General features: G+C 43.0%; 2 protein-coding genes across 2 annotated transcripts in view; both read right to left on the bottom strand.

Moving 5' to 3' along the window:
* The window catches only part of LOC104993769 (chromosome unknown open reading frame, human C1orf123), a 7,170-nt gene extending 2,224 nt beyond the window's left edge, over positions 1 to 4,946 (bottom strand). Inside the window, exons 1-6 of the mRNA XM_010847162.1 lie at positions 4,862 to 4,946; positions 4,572 to 4,655; positions 3,028 to 3,084; positions 2,589 to 2,670; positions 2,350 to 2,381; positions 992 to 1,069 (exon numbers count right to left, since the gene is read on the bottom strand). Of these exons, the coding sequence (XP_010845464.1) occupies positions 992 to 1,069; positions 2,350 to 2,381; positions 2,589 to 2,670; positions 3,028 to 3,084; positions 4,572 to 4,655; positions 4,862 to 4,867 (339 nt within the window). The 5' untranslated portion in view covers positions 4,868 to 4,946. The remainder of the gene's footprint in view (positions 1 to 991; positions 1,070 to 2,349; positions 2,382 to 2,588; positions 2,671 to 3,027; positions 3,085 to 4,571; positions 4,656 to 4,861) is intronic.
* Positions 4,947 to 6,542: 1,596 nt separating this feature from the next.
* Positions 6,543 to 15,830, bottom strand: MAGOH (mago-nashi homolog, proliferation-associated (Drosophila)). Its single transcript, XM_010847161.1, has 5 exons — positions 15,648 to 15,830; positions 12,690 to 12,748; positions 10,225 to 10,335; positions 7,908 to 7,990; positions 6,543 to 6,817 (listed from the first exon to the last, which is right to left on the bottom strand). Exons 1-5 carry the CDS (start codon positions 15,733 to 15,735, stop codon positions 6,718 to 6,720), a joined length of 441 nt encoding a protein of 146 aa, XP_010845463.1. The 5' UTR covers positions 15,736 to 15,830; the 3' UTR covers positions 6,543 to 6,717.
* Between the last annotated feature and the right edge of the window lie 2,475 nt (positions 15,831 to 18,305).

The raw sequence follows: 18,305 nt of genomic DNA, 5'->3' as shown, positions 1-18,305 counted from the left end.
CCGGGCCAGAAGATGATGCAAATCACCTAAGCTTTTGCATATGATAAGTTTGCAGGAAGAAAGCCTGGCTTGCTGCATGACTCTACCCCTTCCCCCATTATCCTCTATGCATAACTTAAGGTATAAAAACTACTTTGGAAAATAAAGTGCGGGCCTTGTTCATCGAAACTTGGTCTCCCCATGTCAGTTCTTTCTCTCACCTTCTGGCTGAATTATTCAGCCTCCTTTCTCCACTAAATTTCCTCACTGAGCTGTCCTTATTTCAGCCTCTTTTCTTCACTGAATTTTCCTACTGAGCTATCCTTATTCTATTACTCTTTATATCCTTAATTAACGTTTAATTAAGCAGTTTCCTGATCCTCGCTGACGCCGTCCCAGCTTCGAATTCCCTGGATCCACCGGGGCTGGACCCCGGCAAAGAGTGGTTTCTCCAAATTAGAGCCCTGGCCTAGAAGGCAGGAGGTGTATGGTAAATCCTTCACCTGGTTTTCACCCCTGGTGAAAACCCCTGGTTTTCTGAAAGACCCCAGGCATGTCACTTCCCTCTCTGGACCTCAGTTTTCTTACTTATGAAATGGGGATAACAATATAATCTCTTTTGCCTACCTCAAAGGGTTGTGAGGTGAAAATGCTACAAAAATCTAGTGTCATGAGCACTGGCTCTGGAGTTGGGATAGATGTGGGTTCAAATTACTGCTCCGGTGTTTACTAACTGCTTCCCCTGAGCAAGTCACAAAATCTGTGAAGTTCTTTCCTCATCTGAAAAACTGGATGAATAAACCTCACAAGGTTACTGTGAGGATTAAGTGAGGTAACATTAAAAGTAACAAGTTTGGTGTCCGACATATATTAGCTGTTTAGGAGATAACAATGATTACCCTTAGGAAGGAGAATTCCTACTCCATGGTCTCTGCAGGAAGCACAGTTCTGCTGTCACTTCCTGCAGTATCCACCTTCCCCAAATATACAGGTTCCCTGGGAAGACAGGTACCTGGGGCTGGAAATCCACTGGTTCAAGTCCTCGACACTCAAACTCTACTATCGTCTTGAACTTCTCGTTGTCTTCAGCCTATAAAGGAAGTATGAGGAATCAGGCCCAGCGGGGCCCAGGATGATCCCACGGCCCCTGTGAGCCCAGAATGGGCCTCAGGAACTACTCATCTCTCTCTGGAAGAAGGCCACCTTGGCACTGGCTCACCATGAGATCTTTCTGAATGTGGACTCTCGGGTTGGGGCGCCTGGATGTGAGCTCACACACAGTTCTGCTTCTCTTCCTTTCTGGGCCTAAGATTGTCAGATGGAACTGAGGAACCCACTACAGCTTTATCGTGTGACTCTGAACTAGGTGTAAAGTGCCCAGCATAAGACCTGACACTATGGTCAATAAATAGTAGATAAAATTATCAAAGTAAAAACTATGAGAAAAATATTGAGGTATAAGGTTTCCAGACCATCCAGAAGGCCTTGGTACACTTAGCTATGGCCTTTTGGTAACCATCTGCCGTGCTGTCAAGACGGGGGCTGACTTAAGACCTTTGAAGTGGGATATGCATGTGGAGGATACTCACGGAGTGGAGTGGTATAACCAAAATTTGTGCCTACCCGACCCTTGGGTCCATATGTCCCAGGGACTACACCTACACATTCATTCTCATTCATTCACTGTAGAAACACTTCCTGCATGCCCACCAAGTGCCTGTCCTTGGTGTAGTTTTGTTTCCTGGTCTGTCTCTTTCACTAGATTATGATTTACTTGAGGGCAAGTCCTTATGTGATTTTTTTAACTTCAGGACAAAGCTGAGAGTTTGGCATAAAGCAGGCATTTTTCAAAAACGCCAAATAAGGAATGGATAAAGACAAGTAATTGCCCTTCTTTAAATACACAGACCCAAAGCATACATTCCCTCCCTCACTTGGACTAATACACTACGCAGTAACATAAATAAATGTCTAATAAAATCAGATAGCAAGGATGGATGCACCATTCAAAGGACTATCCCACCCATGGATGCAGAGAAGGCTCAGTAGTCCTCTAAGATATAGACAAGGCAAGTGTTCCCAGTGTTGGAAACTGAGTGGCCAGGTTGGCTGAGAGGTAGTGTAAGCTCCCACAGCCCAGCACTTTTAAGAAAGCACTACAATAGTCTGGTTATGAGTCTTTTTCCTACCAAGCATTCAGGCAGTGTAAGGTGAATAAATGATTGACACAATGAACGAACGAACAAGTCAGCACGTGCATTCACTCCCATAGCTCATCACTCTGGTGCAGATTTAACTCTAGAACACAGGCCTCCTAGTTCCCAGCTTCGACCTAATCCCACCATGCCTGCCACTGCAGCGGGAACTTACGTTGTAAGATTTGATGGTGCTGCTCAAAATCTCTGAAATGTAAAAGAGAAGACAAAGTTGATTTGAGTCCACATCCTGGCCCTACCAGGTACCCAGATGGTGCTCTGTGCAAGAGACTACTGTAGAGGCTTGGGTACCTCAGGCCTGGGTCCACCCACAGGTAACATGAGCATGCTCTCAGGCTGGTACCAGAAAGCTGTGGGCCAGCCTGGCAGAGGCAGTATCCATGGCCTACCTACCAATGGAGTTTTCCCTCGAACACAGCTTGCACTTCTGGACCATGGAGGCACTGCCACGGCCTCCCTTCAGTGCCACACTGTCCTGGCAAGCAGGAAACAGAACCTCTAGTCACGTATCAGTCAGGTGTAAGGGTCCTCAGGAACCCAGTCCTACCACTTATTATCCAGTTAAAGAGATGAATACCCAGACAGGGTGAGGAACTTGCCAGGACAAGAATCCTGGGGAGGCTTCTTGAGACTGAGAAAAGGACTACCCCTTGATTTTGAACTCTTGCCTCACATCCCAGAGCCTATTGTTCCCAGTGTTGATCACACCAATGCCTGCCCTCCCAAACCACAGAAAGTGGGGTCCAAAGGCCAGAGAGCTTAGGGCCACAGATCCCTGCCCAGAGACCTGTGTGTTTTTGTGTGTGGATATAGTGGTGGGGGGAGCAGTTACCATCAGCCGAATGTACTGCCACTTCTCTGAAATCTCACCACAGTTGCCACATTTCATCTTGAGGGGAGGGAAAAAGAGTATTAGTAAAGTAGTTAGCTGGGCAGATGCTGAGGGAAGGGCAAGAACGGGGTGAGGTGGGCAGGCTCATAATCTTATCAGCCATCTAAGGACACAACCAGACTAATCTCTGGGCAAAGTGTTTCTCATGTTGACTGGCCCATCCTCCTCTAAGAAGTGCTCAGTCTGGCTATGGATTCAAGGCTCATGTGGTACAGAAATGGCTTCAAAGTCCCCGCAACACCCATTGAGTTAGGAGCTTCCTCTGTGTTCTCACAGGCCCTGGAGGTTCCTGGTAGAAAAACTTATCACTCTGTTGCTACTCTATTTCTTTGTCTCCTCTAAATTCTGCTTTTTGATGCTCAGTTGCTCAGTCCTGTTGGTCAGTCGTGTCTGACTCTTTGCGACCCCATGGACTGTAGCCTATCAGGCTCCTCCGTCCATGGGATTTTCCAGGCAAGAGTGCTGGAGTGGATTGCCATTTCCTTCTCCAGGGAATCTTCCTGACCCAGGAATCGAACCTGGGTCTCCCGAATTGCAAGCAGACGCTCTACTGTCTGAGCCACCAGGGAAGCTTTTTGAAGCTAGAGACCATCAATTTCTCAAGTAAGACCTGGCACTCGGGCTTCAAAAAATTTGAAAATAAAGGTGGTCAGAAGGCTTCCTGAAAAGGGGATTTTTCCAGGTACTGAAGGATACTGGGATTTAGACAAGAAGGAAAACAGATGAGAAGCTCCTGAATGTGGGAACGTAAAGGGCCTCAACTGCTCAAATAAAGCGAGGACCTCTGTAGACCATGCCACTAGGGTACCAGATTTACAAATATGGGTTGGGGAAGTAAGGGTGGAGCCCCGCACAAAAATAAAACCTAATCAAGAAAAGAGGTGAAATTATTCTTACTAAATAATCACGAGATCCCTGCAAGTAGTCTTTCATTTAGTGTCTGTTCAATGGCACCCGACTCCAGCACTCTTGCCTGGAGAATCCCATGGATGGAGGAGCCTGGTAGGCTGCCAGTCCATGGGGTCGCTGGGAGCCAGACACGACTGAGCAACTTCACTTTCCCTTTTCACTTTCATGCACTGGAGAAGGAAATGGCAACCCACTCCAGTGTTCTTGCCCGGAGAATCCCAGGGACGGGGGAGCCTGGTGGGCTGCCGTCTATGGGGTCGCACAGAGTCGGACACGACTGAAGTGACTTAGCATATAGCATGAAACATTTAACGGAGGGAAAAATTACAAAAGGAACTTCAAGACACTGCTAATTAAGAATTAATCAATAAACTTTTAAAAAGAAAACGTAAAATTCTATCCAGAAGAAAAGTGAACATTTAATAAGCATTTTTCATCTTGCCCCAGAGAAAGCTCCTGTTCACTACTGACCTCAGGATGGGAAAGTTTTACGCGAGCCGGGCCTTGGCACCCCCAACCAGAGCCCAGAAATGCCCGCAGCCTAGACGTCTAGAGCCCCGCCCCTCCAGTCTTACCTTCAAGTACCACCGGAAGTCTTCGCCCACTGGCCGGAGGTTGGTGACATTCTCCAGCGTGGCTTTGAGCTGCAGCGCAATTTTCTGAGAGAAGGGGCGCCATGGCGACTGCGTCAACAGCGCCTGCGCAGCCCCTGTCCCGCCCCTCTCCTCCCTTCCCAGCACGAGCTTTGCCTCCCGGCCCCTTCTCAGCACAAGCCCACTCTCAATCCCTCGTGGCGCGACCTCCTGCCTCCTAGGTTCTCGCCACCTCCCCGCTCCTGCCCTGTTGGCGGCTCGCTTCCACTTACCCCCATAGCAGCCCAGCCCACCCAGCGCTTGCTGCGGTCACTACTTTGCGGCTCGTCGTAAACGGCGGGCGCTGCCTGCGCATCCTCGGTGCGGCTCTGGGCGGGGCCTGGAGGCGGGTGTACGCGGGCCGCTGCTTTCCCAGTGCACCTGGTCTTTTAGGCAAAGCTATCTTGAGGTAGTCTGAGACGCGATTAGCCGGTGTTTAGACCCGCGGAAGGCTTCCTCCAGCAATCGGTAATTAGATATTTACTGAACGGCAAGTTAGTTTGAGGGGCATCGCACCAAACAAGACAGTTCTGCCCGACACCTCTGCCGGGTCCTCTCTTTTCTGCCTGCCTTCACCCAACCTCGCCCTGGCTCTCTGCCTGCCCGCCGAGGCGTCTTAGATCACGTCAGCTCACGCTGCCCAGGGCCGGCTTCGCAGATTTGGGAGACGGTGAAAGTGAAGTCGCTCAGTCGTGTCCGACTCTTGGCGACCCCATGGACTGCAGCCCACCAGACTCCTCCGTCCATGGGCTTTTCCAGGCGAGTACTGGAATCGGTTGCCATTGCCTTCTCCGTCCTGAGGTCTAGATTGTTTAACATTTGGAGCGACTCTTTATGATGTCTACTTTGCCACAAACTTACCTGATTGCCGCCAGCAGCAGTTTGCCTAAGGAAGCCATGCAACCTAGCAGCAAGAAAAATTTCCTGCAGATCTACCTGCTGAACAAATCCCCACACTATCTATACCAACTAGGTCGCTTCTTAAATGGCTGCTAGAATTCTGACTTTAAAGGAATTATTGGAAAGTTTTTTCTGAAACTAGCCACTTTATCCCTCATAATGTATTAAACCAAGTATACTTCCCCATAGTGAAATAGTTTCAGATGTATCTATAAAGGTGATTTTAAAAACTCCAACCTCCGGCTTCCCTGGTGGCTCAGTGGTTAAGAACCCACCTGCCAATGCAGGAGACATGGGTTTGAACCCTGGTCTGGGGATCCAACATGCTGCAGAGCAACTAAGCCCACGCACCACAACTATTGAGCCTGTGCTCTACAGCCCAGAAATCACAACTACTGAGCCCATGTGCCACAACTACTAAACCTGTGCCCTAGAGTTCGTTCTCCACAAGAAAAACCACCACAATGAAAAGCCCCAGCAATACAAGAGTAGCCCCTGCTCTCCACAACTAGAGAAAAGCCCGAGCAACAAAGACTACCACAGCCAAAAATAAAAATAAGTAAAAAAAAACACAAAAAAACCCTCCAACCTCAATTATACCTCAGTAAAGCTCGATGAAAAAAAAAACATCAACCATACCATTTTACTCCCTAAAAAATTAATACTTCATTAATACCAAATATCTAGTGTTTAAATTTTCTTACTGATGGCAATTTTACATTTCCTGAATCATGATCCAAACAGGGTTTCAACATTGTATTATGTGATTACATGTCTCTCAAATCTCCATTAACATTCCCACTCCATCTCCATTTGTTTACAGCTTATTTTTTTTAAAGAAATCAGATCATTTACCCTGGAATCTCCATATTGATTGGATTTCCACTGTTATTTTTTAGCATGTTTCTCTAATCTTTTACTTCCTATAAACTCGTAGTTTTATGTACAGAGTTGATTAGATTTTTGGCAATACTTCACATAAGAAGCTAGTGTTAAAAAGTAATTCGAGACAAGTTCACATGTTCAGGTCTTTATAAAATAAAAAAAAATGCATTTTGTTATGTATTTATTAAAGACAATCATTTATAGTTTATAAAAAAAATATTGCCCTGATATACACAAAAATGTCTAGATAATGGTAATTAAAAGCAGCACTCCCACCCCCCTTGTGTCCACACCAATGTTCCATCTAGATTGGCTTAATCTTGAAGTGTAATCCAATAAGACTGAAGACCAAACACTTCAGGTCCTGGACAAGATAATAAAATACTCGTAAGCCTTCTGGATCCCTGTAATGCAAGAGGAAAAAAATGTTTAAAAAGCTGAAAAAACTCAGCAAAAAATACCATTTAATAACCCAGAATATTTATGTACCAGGGTATTCCTCATAAGAGGTATTTACAGAATTAAAACTTTGAAAACAACCAAATGTCCAAAAATAAGAAAAAGTCTGTATACATTAAAATGGAATATTAAGAAGTAATTTAAAATGTTAAGGTTTTTTAAGAAGGAAATGCTTATATTAAGTAGAAAAAAGTCATGATTAAACAGACTGTTGATCTCAATTCATTTTTTGTGCTTTAAAAGACTATTTTTTAAAGCACAGGAAAAAGACAGAAATACTTTAAGATTAATGGTTATCTGATAATTTTATGGGTGATTTTCACCTTTCTACATTTCTGTATTTCCTATATTTTCTACAGTAAGCATGTATTACTTTCAGAATTAGGAAAACTTCCTTTTTAAGAGGTAGTGCTAAGCAGGACCAAGAGACTCACTCAACCTTACTACAGCATAACTGGGTAAGAACAAGGAGATTGTTCATAGGAAGACAAATATGTCCAACATGTACTAAAAGTGAACTGTATCTAATCCCAAATCCTCAAAGCACAAGAGCCAAAGAGGCTGCCAAATTCTAATGATTCTGTGTGGCATAGAGATTCATGTCTCAATAATTTACCGTGACAAAAACGAATTTTTTAATTTGTATTCTAAATGATTTCAAGTTTTACTACAGTCAGGCTTTAAGATGTGCAATCTGAATAACCAACACTGAGGAAGGTACCCAGACTCACTGATTTCATAGGTTATTTCCAGCAGTTGTTTTTTGTGTTTTGGCCAGATTCTTACCCACTTTGGCTGCTCCTACGGCATTACTCTCTGGGTGTATCACTGACAAGTGCTACTGACGACAGCTGACTAAAACTCCAAAAGCAAAAGGAGCAAGCCCTTGAAGATAATTTGGGAGTCTCTCTGTTGAGGGGGACAAAGCTGGCCAATTCTTAGATTTGTACCATAACAGTCTCAATTTGATTATGGGTTTCATATCAGCATGCTCGAAAACAGACATATCTGTATATAAGGATCATGTGTACTTACTTGGATTGATTGACATCAATAAGGGAACCAATTTTTGATGTTGTGAAAGAAATGTGTTCGTCGCCAATGACAATTTCAAGCTCCTAGAAACATTGAAATAAGTATCAATCTGAATTGGTTTTTCATCACACAGGAGAAGGGTTCATCATCTTCCAAATCACATGAACTCTAATACAGATGGCCACATTACCAAGACCAGCCTGAGCCCTAGACTGAACTGTACTGGGTACTAGAAACAAAGAGATAAATGGTACGACATAAATACTGGTTTAGTGCTTAAGTAGCTTTTACTCTTAGTTGTGTCTGTGAGGCTCCACATTTGGAAGAATTTACATTGTGTTCCATATAGGAGTTTTCATTGTTAACAATGTGGAATAACATGTATAAACCTGTTTTACAAATACCAAGCATCTTAACTTTTAAGGGCAACAATGGGACAAGGAAAGGAATTCCAGACCTTGAGTTAATCCCAGCTTTCTCACATACTAGTTGTATGCCCTTGGGCCTGAATTTCTAAAGAATGGAACAAGTACCACAATCTTAAAAGAAAAAAAAAATCTATTGGGTGGGGAATAGGAGGGGGAGGTCTGTGGGACAGATCAGCAAAACCAAACAAAGATTTCTGCCCTTGTGGAACTTATAACCGATTGAGTTCTACTTCTTTTGTTTTTAAAAAATATTTAATTAATTTATTTGGCTATGCTGGTCTTCATGCAGGATCTTTAATTGAGCCATGTGGGATCTAGGTCCCTGAGCAGAGACCGAACCCGGGGCCCCCTGAATTGGGAGCATGGAGTGTTAGCCACGGGACCACAGGGGAAGTCCCCTGAGTTCTACTTCTTAACATTCAGACTTGAAAGTTAGTATTTTGTTGTACTTGTGTCAGATTTCTTTTTCAAGAAATATTGCAGTTTAGACCCACCTCCCACTGTATTCTTCCTGCATGCCCAGAAGTTGGAATGTATTCTTTCCACTCATGGTTTTAGATTACATTCAGTTTTTTGTTTTTGGCCACAGGGCATGGCTTGTGGGATCTTGGTAGTGAAAACGCCAAGTCCTAACCACTGATCACCAGGGAATCTCCGTATTGAGTTAAAATTGGTTTGTTACCTAAGTACAATATTCTGTTTCTACTTCTGTATTATACTGTGCTAACCACCAAAAATTTAAGTTTCTGTCACCATACAGTTGATTCCCTTTACAAATTTTGCACACCCAGCCCCTTCCCTCTAATAACCACTACTCTGTTTTTTGTATCTATGTGGTTCCAGTTGGTTTAATTTATTTTGGTTTTTGTTTGTTTTCAACAAAGTTTTTATATGTAGATCAAGTTCATTATTTTTAGATGCTTTAGAATATTTCATCATCATGCATAAGGAAAACCAAACAAGACAATTTTAGACAATGATAAATGCTATGAAGACAAAAACCAGATCTTATTTAAGTGATAAGAAAAGGCATTTTAGATTAGATAGGCTCTTAAGACATCACTGAAGTGACATTTGAAGACCTCAATAATAAAGACAGTCTCAGATAGAATGTTCCAGGCAATATGTAGCAGATGTAAAGGTTCTAAACTAAGAAGTACCTAGGTGAATCTGAGTAACAGAAATAAGACCAATGAGATTTAAACCCAGTGAGAGATGGTGAAAATGGTAGAAGGTAAGCTGGGAGTTCAGATTTTATTTTAAATGTGGTGGGAAGCCAGAGTTTAAAATCAGTGGAATACATAAACAAATTTACATTTTAAAAGATTACTGTCACTCCAGGAAAGAAAAAATGGGCTCTACAGGACAAAAGAAGGAACAATGAAATCAATTAGAAGTTGGAAGGCAGCATTAAAGTAGAAAGAAGAATCTTTCCTATTAATTTGGTCAAATACAACAGTGGCTTTTATTTTTTAATTACCACAATGTTTTCAGAATAAATATCTAAGCCAGAAGATAGACTTAGTGGCTGGCATGACTTTCCATTACATTGCTGACATGACTATGTTTTATTTATCTTGCCATCTTTGCAACATTTTGTCCATAGTGGTCACTCAGTAAGAAATGTGGGTAGCAAATACTCTCAAGAAGCGGGAGGTGGACCAGAAGAAGAAATCCAGGGCTGGGCTCCAGGTGGTCAGCAGCTCCACCTGCTGTCCCTGTCCTCCGTGTGGGCTTCGTGCTGCCTTAGACCAAGGTGCTGGTGACCTGCTCGGTGTAGGGCCCAGAACACACATACACACTGAGTACATTCAGTGTCATATGCAGAGCGGGAAGCTTTATCTTATTTGTAAGATTTCTGCACTGTGGCTAGTTGCTAAAACACTCACCTGCCGGCCCACTCGGTCAGGAGGAGGCCACAAGGCATCATCCTCTTTGGTAATTTCACTGTCATCAATTATTCTCTTCAGTTCCTCCATCACACTTTTATGTACATAAGCCTGAAAGCAAGTTAAAAAACAGAATTCAAATTGTATCTCTAAGCAGCATTCTGACTCAGATAGTGATGAAAGATTAAAAAAAAAAAGACTAATGAAGATTTATTTCTGGCACCTCTGTAAATGTGAAGCCATTCCAGCTTGACTTCGGCATGTAAGAGGATGGCAGGGTCAGAAGTGTCCAGTGACTACACCTCAATCCCACATCTAGTTGTTTCTGTTTCTTGGTACATCCTGTTCATCTGGACCTATTCCTTGCCTACCTGCATACCTGAGCCCCAAAGAAAGATCTGTGAGTAACTCGGGCTATTTTAAACTAAATGACATGCTTCTGAAGAGCAGACACATGTCTTTTACATTTTACATATTACTACACATTAAAAAAAAAGTGAGGATGCTGACATGTATGGCTAAGCATAATACTGACTGCTAATATTACAGTATGAAAATATACTATTAAGACATTTCCAAATGTGACAAAGCACTTAAAAGGAAAGAATAGCTTTAATGAAGTTCAATGGTGTGGTAGAAATCACACCAAACACGGACTTCACAAAGGCAGGCAGAGGTCTAAATTCCTGCTCAGTTTCTTAACTCGAAGGGTAACTTTGAACAAGCCCCATAATTAATATATAGGTCTTCAATGTCTTATCTGTAAAGGATATATAACACACCCATCATAGAGGCTTACAATAGGGGTTAAAATAGGACTACAGATGTAGTACCTAGTGTCCTGACTAGAATCTAACATGCATTCAATGATGTTAAGTGCTTTCCCACACTCCTTTTTGCCTACTCAAATGCAAATTAAAAGAGCTCTCTTGAGTGCTAGGTACCAGGGAATGCAGATGATACCACCCTAATGGCAGAAAGTGAAGAGGAACTAAAGAGCCTCTTGATGAAGGTGAAAGAGAGTGAAAAAGCTGGTTTAAAACTCAACATTCAAAAAACTAAGATCATGGCATCTGGTCCCCTCACTTCATGGCAAACAGATCGGGATAAAATGGAAACAGTGACAGACTTTATTTTTTTGGACTCCAAAATCACTACAGACAGTGACTGCAGCCATGAAGTTAAAAGACACTTGCTCCCTGGAAGAAAAGCTATGACAAATCTAGTTCAGTTCAGTTGCTCAGTCGTGTCTGACTTTTTGCGACCCCATGGACTGCAGCACGCCAGGCCTCCCTGTCCATCACCAACTCCCGGAGTCTACCCAAACTCATGTCCATTGAGTCGGTGATGCCATCTGTCGTCCCCTTCTCCTCCCGCCTAGACAGCATATTGAAAAGCAGAGACATCACTTTGCTGACAAAGGTCCATATAAACAAAGCTATTTTTTTTTCAGTAGTTATATACGGATGAGAGAGCTGAACTATAATGAAGGCTGAGCGCCAAAGAATTGATGCTTTTGAACTGGGTGCTGGAGACTTGAGTCCCTTGGATAGCAAGAAGATCAAACCAGTCAATCATAAAGGAAATCAGTCCTGAATATTCATTGGCAGGACTGATCCTGAAGCTGAAGTTCCAATACTTTGGCCACCTGATACAAAGAGCCAACTCACTGGTAAAGATTCTGATGCTGAGAAAGATTGAGGGCAGGAGAAGTGGGCAACAGAGGATGAGATAGTCAGAGGGCATCACCAACTAAATGCACATGACTTTGAGCAAATGCTGGGAGATACTCTGGGAGTTGAGAAACTCTGGGACAGGGAAGCCTGGTGTACTGCAGTCCATGGGGTTGCACAGTCAGATATAATTTAGCAGCTGAACAACCACCACCAAGGAATAGATCAAACACTAAGTTAGTGGCGGGTATGTTTTCTGTTTTTTCAGATGAAGCAACTGAGACTTATCAACCTCAACCAGGAAATTTTCCCAAGGTCACATGTTAGTAAAAGATTCAAGGTTCAAAACCAAGATCTGCAAGACTTCAAATGATTACCAGTTATTGACTCATCACTATTAAAGAAAAAATAAACTAAAAGAAGATTTGAGAAAAACTTTAGAAGCCATCTACAGACACATTTATACTTTCCTATTCTTTATCTTTCAATATTACTCCCAGATTGGACTTCTCTGGTGGCTCAGACGGTAAAGCATCTGCCTACAATCGCAATGCAGGAGGCCTGGGTTCAATCCCAGGTCAGGAAGATCCCCTGGAGAAGGAAATGGCATGCCACTCCAGTACTTTTGCCTGGAAAATCCCATGGATGGAGGAGGCTGGTAGGCTACAGTCCATGGGGTCGCAAAGAGTTGGACACGACTGAGCGACTTCACTTTCATTACTCCCAGAAAGAATAAAAACAGGACACAAGGCTAAATGGTAGTGAATGAAAGGCCTTCAGACAATTCATTACCTCTTTTCTGATCATGACATCATTTTTGTAATTGCTGTTGTTGGCATATCTCAATTTCCCTGTGAAGGACAAAAAACAAATTCAATATATAATAAAAACATAAAGAAAGCGTCATTAGCCTACCAAGACTATCAGCTATTGCTTAAAATGTATCCTAACTTTCCCTTCAAAGTGTCTAATAGTTTTAGTATTTACATCTCTGGTGTTTCAACAATACTAGTCTTTTCACTTTAGGCTTTGGTGAACAAAAAAATGTCACCTGCCTTATCAGTAAACAAAAGATGTTGCAGCCATTAAGCCATCAGCCACTGCAGCCACACCACCCCCAGCCCCCTCCCTATGGGTGCACCCTGAGGGGATTCAGGATGTTGAAAATAGGATACTGGCCCTGGACAGTTAAGGTGTATATCAAAGGAATGATTTCAATGAGCCTAGCATCCTCCCATACAAAGAAAAATGCGAACTTCATTAACTTTAGATGTCTGGTATTTGATTAACAGTAACCTTTAGATGTTCTACCTGTTTTTTGGTGTTTTTTTTTTTCCCTCTAAAACCTCCTATATATCCTGGCTCATCCCTCACCTCTTCAGAATAGTCCCTCAAAGCTATCCCTGACAGCCTATCTCCCAGGCTTAAGTCCCCAGTGTTTCCACTGAATAAAACAATTCTCAAACTTTAAGTTATGGATTTTTTCCCCCAGTGAACACTATTAAATAACCTTCTAGCCAAAAATACAGCTGACAATGATTTACAATTCTTGCAAAAGGCAGCTCAGGTGTGATAAAAGAACAGACTCTCTTGTGACTGGCAAATCATATCTCAGCAGGTTAATGTCCTCAGCTGAAAATAGGAGTGATTGATAACCTACCTGCACACAGGGCCTTCAGAGGCTTAAAAGAATCGTGAAAGTTTCTGAAAACTATAAAATGGTTTTTACATATATTAACATGTGACTGTGAAACACTGATCTACTCCTTTTCTAAACATGATAGAAAAGCTGTGGTTTTATTATTGAGCATTTTTGGTATACAAGGCCCTCTGTGACATTGTTCATCAAACAGGCTGATTTGGGTATATATGGTGGATATGAAGAAGATAAAAGGAAATAGAGGAGATAATTTTTTCCGTATAGAAGGCACACTAAAAAGAGTCAAAATAACTGATGCCTTACTGCACTGTGTCTCTGTCTCAAGTCTCTCTCCATTCAGTTCATTCTCCATAGAGTGGACAGAGTGAAACAGTTAACAGATGGATCCAATTAGGTCACTCTAATATTGACATTTTAATACTGACAACGGCTCCTCACTACCTTCTTGATAAAGTCCAAAATCCTCAATGTGGCTTCCTGCTAAGCTGAGCTCATTTCCAGCCTCATTCCTACAACAGGACTCTCACATAGAGCTGGGGTCAATCAAAATACAGTTCACCCTTAAACAACGTAGGGGTTAAGGGCATCCACCCTCTACACAGTCAAAAATCTGAGTATAACTTAATAGTCTGCCAGCCTTCTGCATCTGTGGTTTCTCAGTATCTACAGTTCCTCATCCTCAATTCAACCAACTGTGGATCAGGTAGTACCACAGTATTTATTAGGATTACTAAAAAAATCTGTGTATAAGTGGACGCATGCTATTTGAAACTTGTTCCAGGGTCAACTGTTTTGGTTTCTGCCTGAAACATCCCATGCACCTTTTGGGTTTTCAGCCTCTTTGCTGTTAATGCTGTCCAAAATGCGTTCTTGACCCATCTGTCTAACTAACTCCTACACATTACTAAAGACTCATACTCTCCACCCAGGTCATCTTATGCAGGAAGCCTTCTTTGACTCGAAGGCTAGGTTAGGTGCCTTCTTTCTGCTCCCAGAGTCTTTTCTGTTTCTTTATAACACCTTATACACTGTCTTATCATTGTTAACAAAACTTTCTCAAATTGGGCTTGTCAGTTCATTCACGGGGTCCCAAAGACTCGGACACGACTTAGCAACTGAACTACAAGGAGTTCATCTTTGTGCCTCCATTTAGTGGAAGCTTTCTGTCATCTTTCACTTCTTTTCCTTCACCATATTGATCCCTCACCAAATCCTATCAATTGGCAAAGTCCTATTGGTTCTGCCTCCAACTGTATCCTAAATCCTTCTCTACTTTTACTATCACTCTAGTTCTAACCAACATCCTTTTTCTAACAATTGTAACCATCTCCTGTTAAGTAGTTTTCATTCTTGCCCATTCTGCACCTAATAATTACAATACTTTCTCAAGAATAGATTACACCTCTGCTTAAAACTTTCCAACCGCTTCCTGCTGCACTTAGAAAAAAAAAAAATCCAAACTAACCAAGACTATATGGTGTGGCCCCTGCCTACCTAATTGACATCATCTCCTACTATTCTCCCCAGAGTTCACTACTCTTCAGCCACAATGGCCACTTGAAACATGCCTAGCTCATCTCTGCCTAGAACGTTCTTTTCCCGAGATGGCGCCTTGTCAATCAGAGCTCAGCTCAAACATCGGCTCTTCAGCGAGTTCTCCAATAGCTATCCTTCTTAAAAGCGGCCCATCAGCAATTGTTCCATCATTTTCTTTTCTGAACACTCAACACTATTTGGGATATTTTTTTGTTTACGATCTCCCAGCAAAAGAATACAAGCTCCACGAGGGAGGAAGTCTGTTTATCATTCACTCCTACACCCCAGATTGTGGAAGTGAGACTGGCACAGATAGGCGCTCAAGAAAGGTTTGTTGAATAAAGCAATATGGTCAAAATCGTCACTAAACAGAAGCCCTAGCACACGGACTGAAAGAATCAGTGGGGCGGACAAGGATCGTTCCTTCCAAATCGGCGCCTCACAGCCATCGGTCCCTTCCTCTAGTTCTTCGTACATTCCGGATCCCCGGCCTCCCCACTCGCCCACCCCCAGGCCTAGACCTCGCTCCCGGGAAGCCGGGACGCTTCTCTCACCGTCGGGCCGGAACTCAAATTCCAGGAATTCGTGGCCGAATTTGCCTTTGTGCCCCACGTAGTAACGCAGGTAAAAGTCACTCTCCATGGCTCGCAAAGCAGATCCAAGACCGAACTTTTAAGAGCAAACCGCACCACCACTAAAGGCGCCCGACATTGACGTTTACAGCGGCGCGAGGAAGTGACGTTAGGAAACGTCATCGCGCGTCACGGAGCGACCCCTCCCCCTCTCCTCCCACTTCCGGAGATGGGACCCCGCGACTTCTCCCATCCCGGCGAAAGAAAGCCCCTTTCCCCCGGAGGCGGAGTCGGTTCAGCCCCGCCCCCTCGGCCTGCGACCGGAAGAGGCTGAGGGCTGTTGATCAGTGTCCCTTTGGGGCTTGAGGCCCAGGCTCCAGTTTCATTTAGGATACCCAACAGTGTGAGTTGGAATAGGTCCTTCACCGTCTCTGAACCTAGGTCGTCCCATCAGTAAAACAGGGTTAAAGGATCCGACCTCTCGGGAGAACGCAGCGCGCCTCGGCGCGTCTCTAACGTTGGCTCCGACTGAACTCTGCTGTTTAAAAATCAGTTCAAGAAACTCAGCGACGCGTTCCCTAAATCCGCAGTGGAGCTTGCCTTTTTTTTTTTGGCTACAAACTCTCCCGCACTTATTCTCCATTTTATCTCTTTCTACTTCACTTTTTCCCCTTTCTGCCTCACTGGTCTCTAGATGAGGTGTTGTCAGTAGGAGTTAGGTTTTGAATGTTTGAGCTCCCACTCTGCCCGCGCAATTGAATCGCCTCGGACGGAGCGCCTAAAAAATACTAGTTCCAAACCAATCAGCCAAAATCTTCCACAGTGGACCTGTTGTGTGTTTATTTTTTCTCCACAGTTTGAATCAGGACTGTGAACTGCTGTCCAGGAAGCTCTTGTGTTTTCAGGCCTAAGTGGTTGACTGCGAATGTTTTCTCGGCTGTGGAAAATTTTTTCCTCCTTGATTAGGCCAAGGGCAACCAAACTTAATTATTAGAAGCCTGCTTTAACTCATCTAAGTTCCAGCCAGATGGAAAACGGAATTGTTTCTAGAGACAGTGCTGAAATGGCATCATTTTGAGGGCCTGCGAAAGAGTCAGATGCGACTGAACACGCGCGACTATAACACTGTTCTGTCTTCAGGCTAGTGGTCCCTGAATATCATTCCCAATCTTGCCGTTACTGCTTTTCTCTCTGAAAAAGTATTGATAACAGAATGAAGAGTGGGTGCTGGGGCGGGGGTGTGGGTGAGGGGAATGTCACTGATGATCTGTGTTAAAATAATCCCTCGTGTGACAGTGATTCACTGTGACCAAAGGTAAACTGATTAAACTTTTTGGACCTCAGGTTTCTTATCTTTAAAATGAGCATAATAATGTTACACATCTGGCAGAACTATTGCAAGGATAAAAAACAATGTCTTGGAAATTGAAAAATACTTTTCAAACTCCAAATTGCTATAAGGCATCTTCTTAAAAAAACACTGGATGTGGGTGGTAACAAGGGACTTGTATAAAAAAGATAAGGGATCACTTAATAAATGTCAGCCCCTAGGCTGAGTGTGTTTACGAGTGCCCTTTCTTTGAATTTTCACAACAGTCTTGAGGTGGTAATAATGAGTTAAGTATTTAGAGACATTGGGTAATTACCACAGGGTTATTTTCCAAAAGTGAAATTATAAAAATTATAATGTAATTGATGAATCTGGGCATCTGGAGACATGGCAAATATCAAAAAGGGATGAGAAAATTTAAAGGACACCCAACTCCAATCAAGCTGTAAGGAAATTTCAGGCTTGGGGGTATGAAACCACATAGTAAAGTATAGCTGAAGGAGCATGATCTATGTATCTAATGTGTCTGAGGTTAGCATAATTTACTGTGTGTCATGCTGGGAATACAGTGATGGCAGTCAAGGAGCATACAAGCAATTATAATGTAGGCATCAAATTTATAAGTAGGGGAAGCACAGAAAACTATGGAAGCTCATGCAGTGGCTCCTAGTCCAGTCTAAGGGACTAAGTTAAGTCTTCCTGAAGAAAATGTTTCAGACAGAGGGCCCAGAACTTTTTGGTTATAATACAGAAAAAAAAGTTGAAAATATAGTAATGAGGTTGGAGAAGAGGTACAAGACTAATCACGAAGGACATTATAACCCATGTTAAGGAGTTTGGGTTAAAACCCAAGGCTTTTGGATTTAAATGCAAGGAAAACAGATGAAGGGCTTTAAGCAGGAAAGTGGAAAGGGGTGTTGGTGACAAGACCTATTGCATTCTAGAAAGATCACTCTGTCTGCAATGTTGTAGACTGGACTGTAAAATGGAAAGATTAGAAGAATGAAACTCACAGACAATGGAGATTAGGATGAAGCCAGAAAGGTAGGGGAAAAATCAGGAGTATGGTATCATGGAAACCAAAATAAGAGTACTTTAAGACAGGAGGGCCAACAGTGTTATATGCTGCTTCTAGGTCAAGAAAGAAAAGGATTGAAAGTATTTCCAAGGTTTATAATTAAGGAGATCCTGGGTCACCTTGGTAAAAACAACCTCATTGGCATGGGAGTGGGAGGCAGAGTATTGGAATACAAGTAGGCAAAATTTGTTGTAGAAGCACAGAGTTATCTAACCTTACGAGTTAGGTCTGA

The sequence above is a fragment of the Bison bison genome, unplaced genomic scaffold (genome assembly GCF_000754665.1).
Source record: "Bison bison bison isolate TAMUID 2011002044 unplaced genomic scaffold, Bison_UMD1.0 scf7180017864244, whole genome shotgun sequence".
Classification (NCBI taxonomy): domain Eukaryota; kingdom Metazoa; phylum Chordata; class Mammalia; order Artiodactyla; family Bovidae; genus Bison; species Bison bison.
This window is presented reverse-complemented; position numbering and strand designations above follow the sequence as displayed.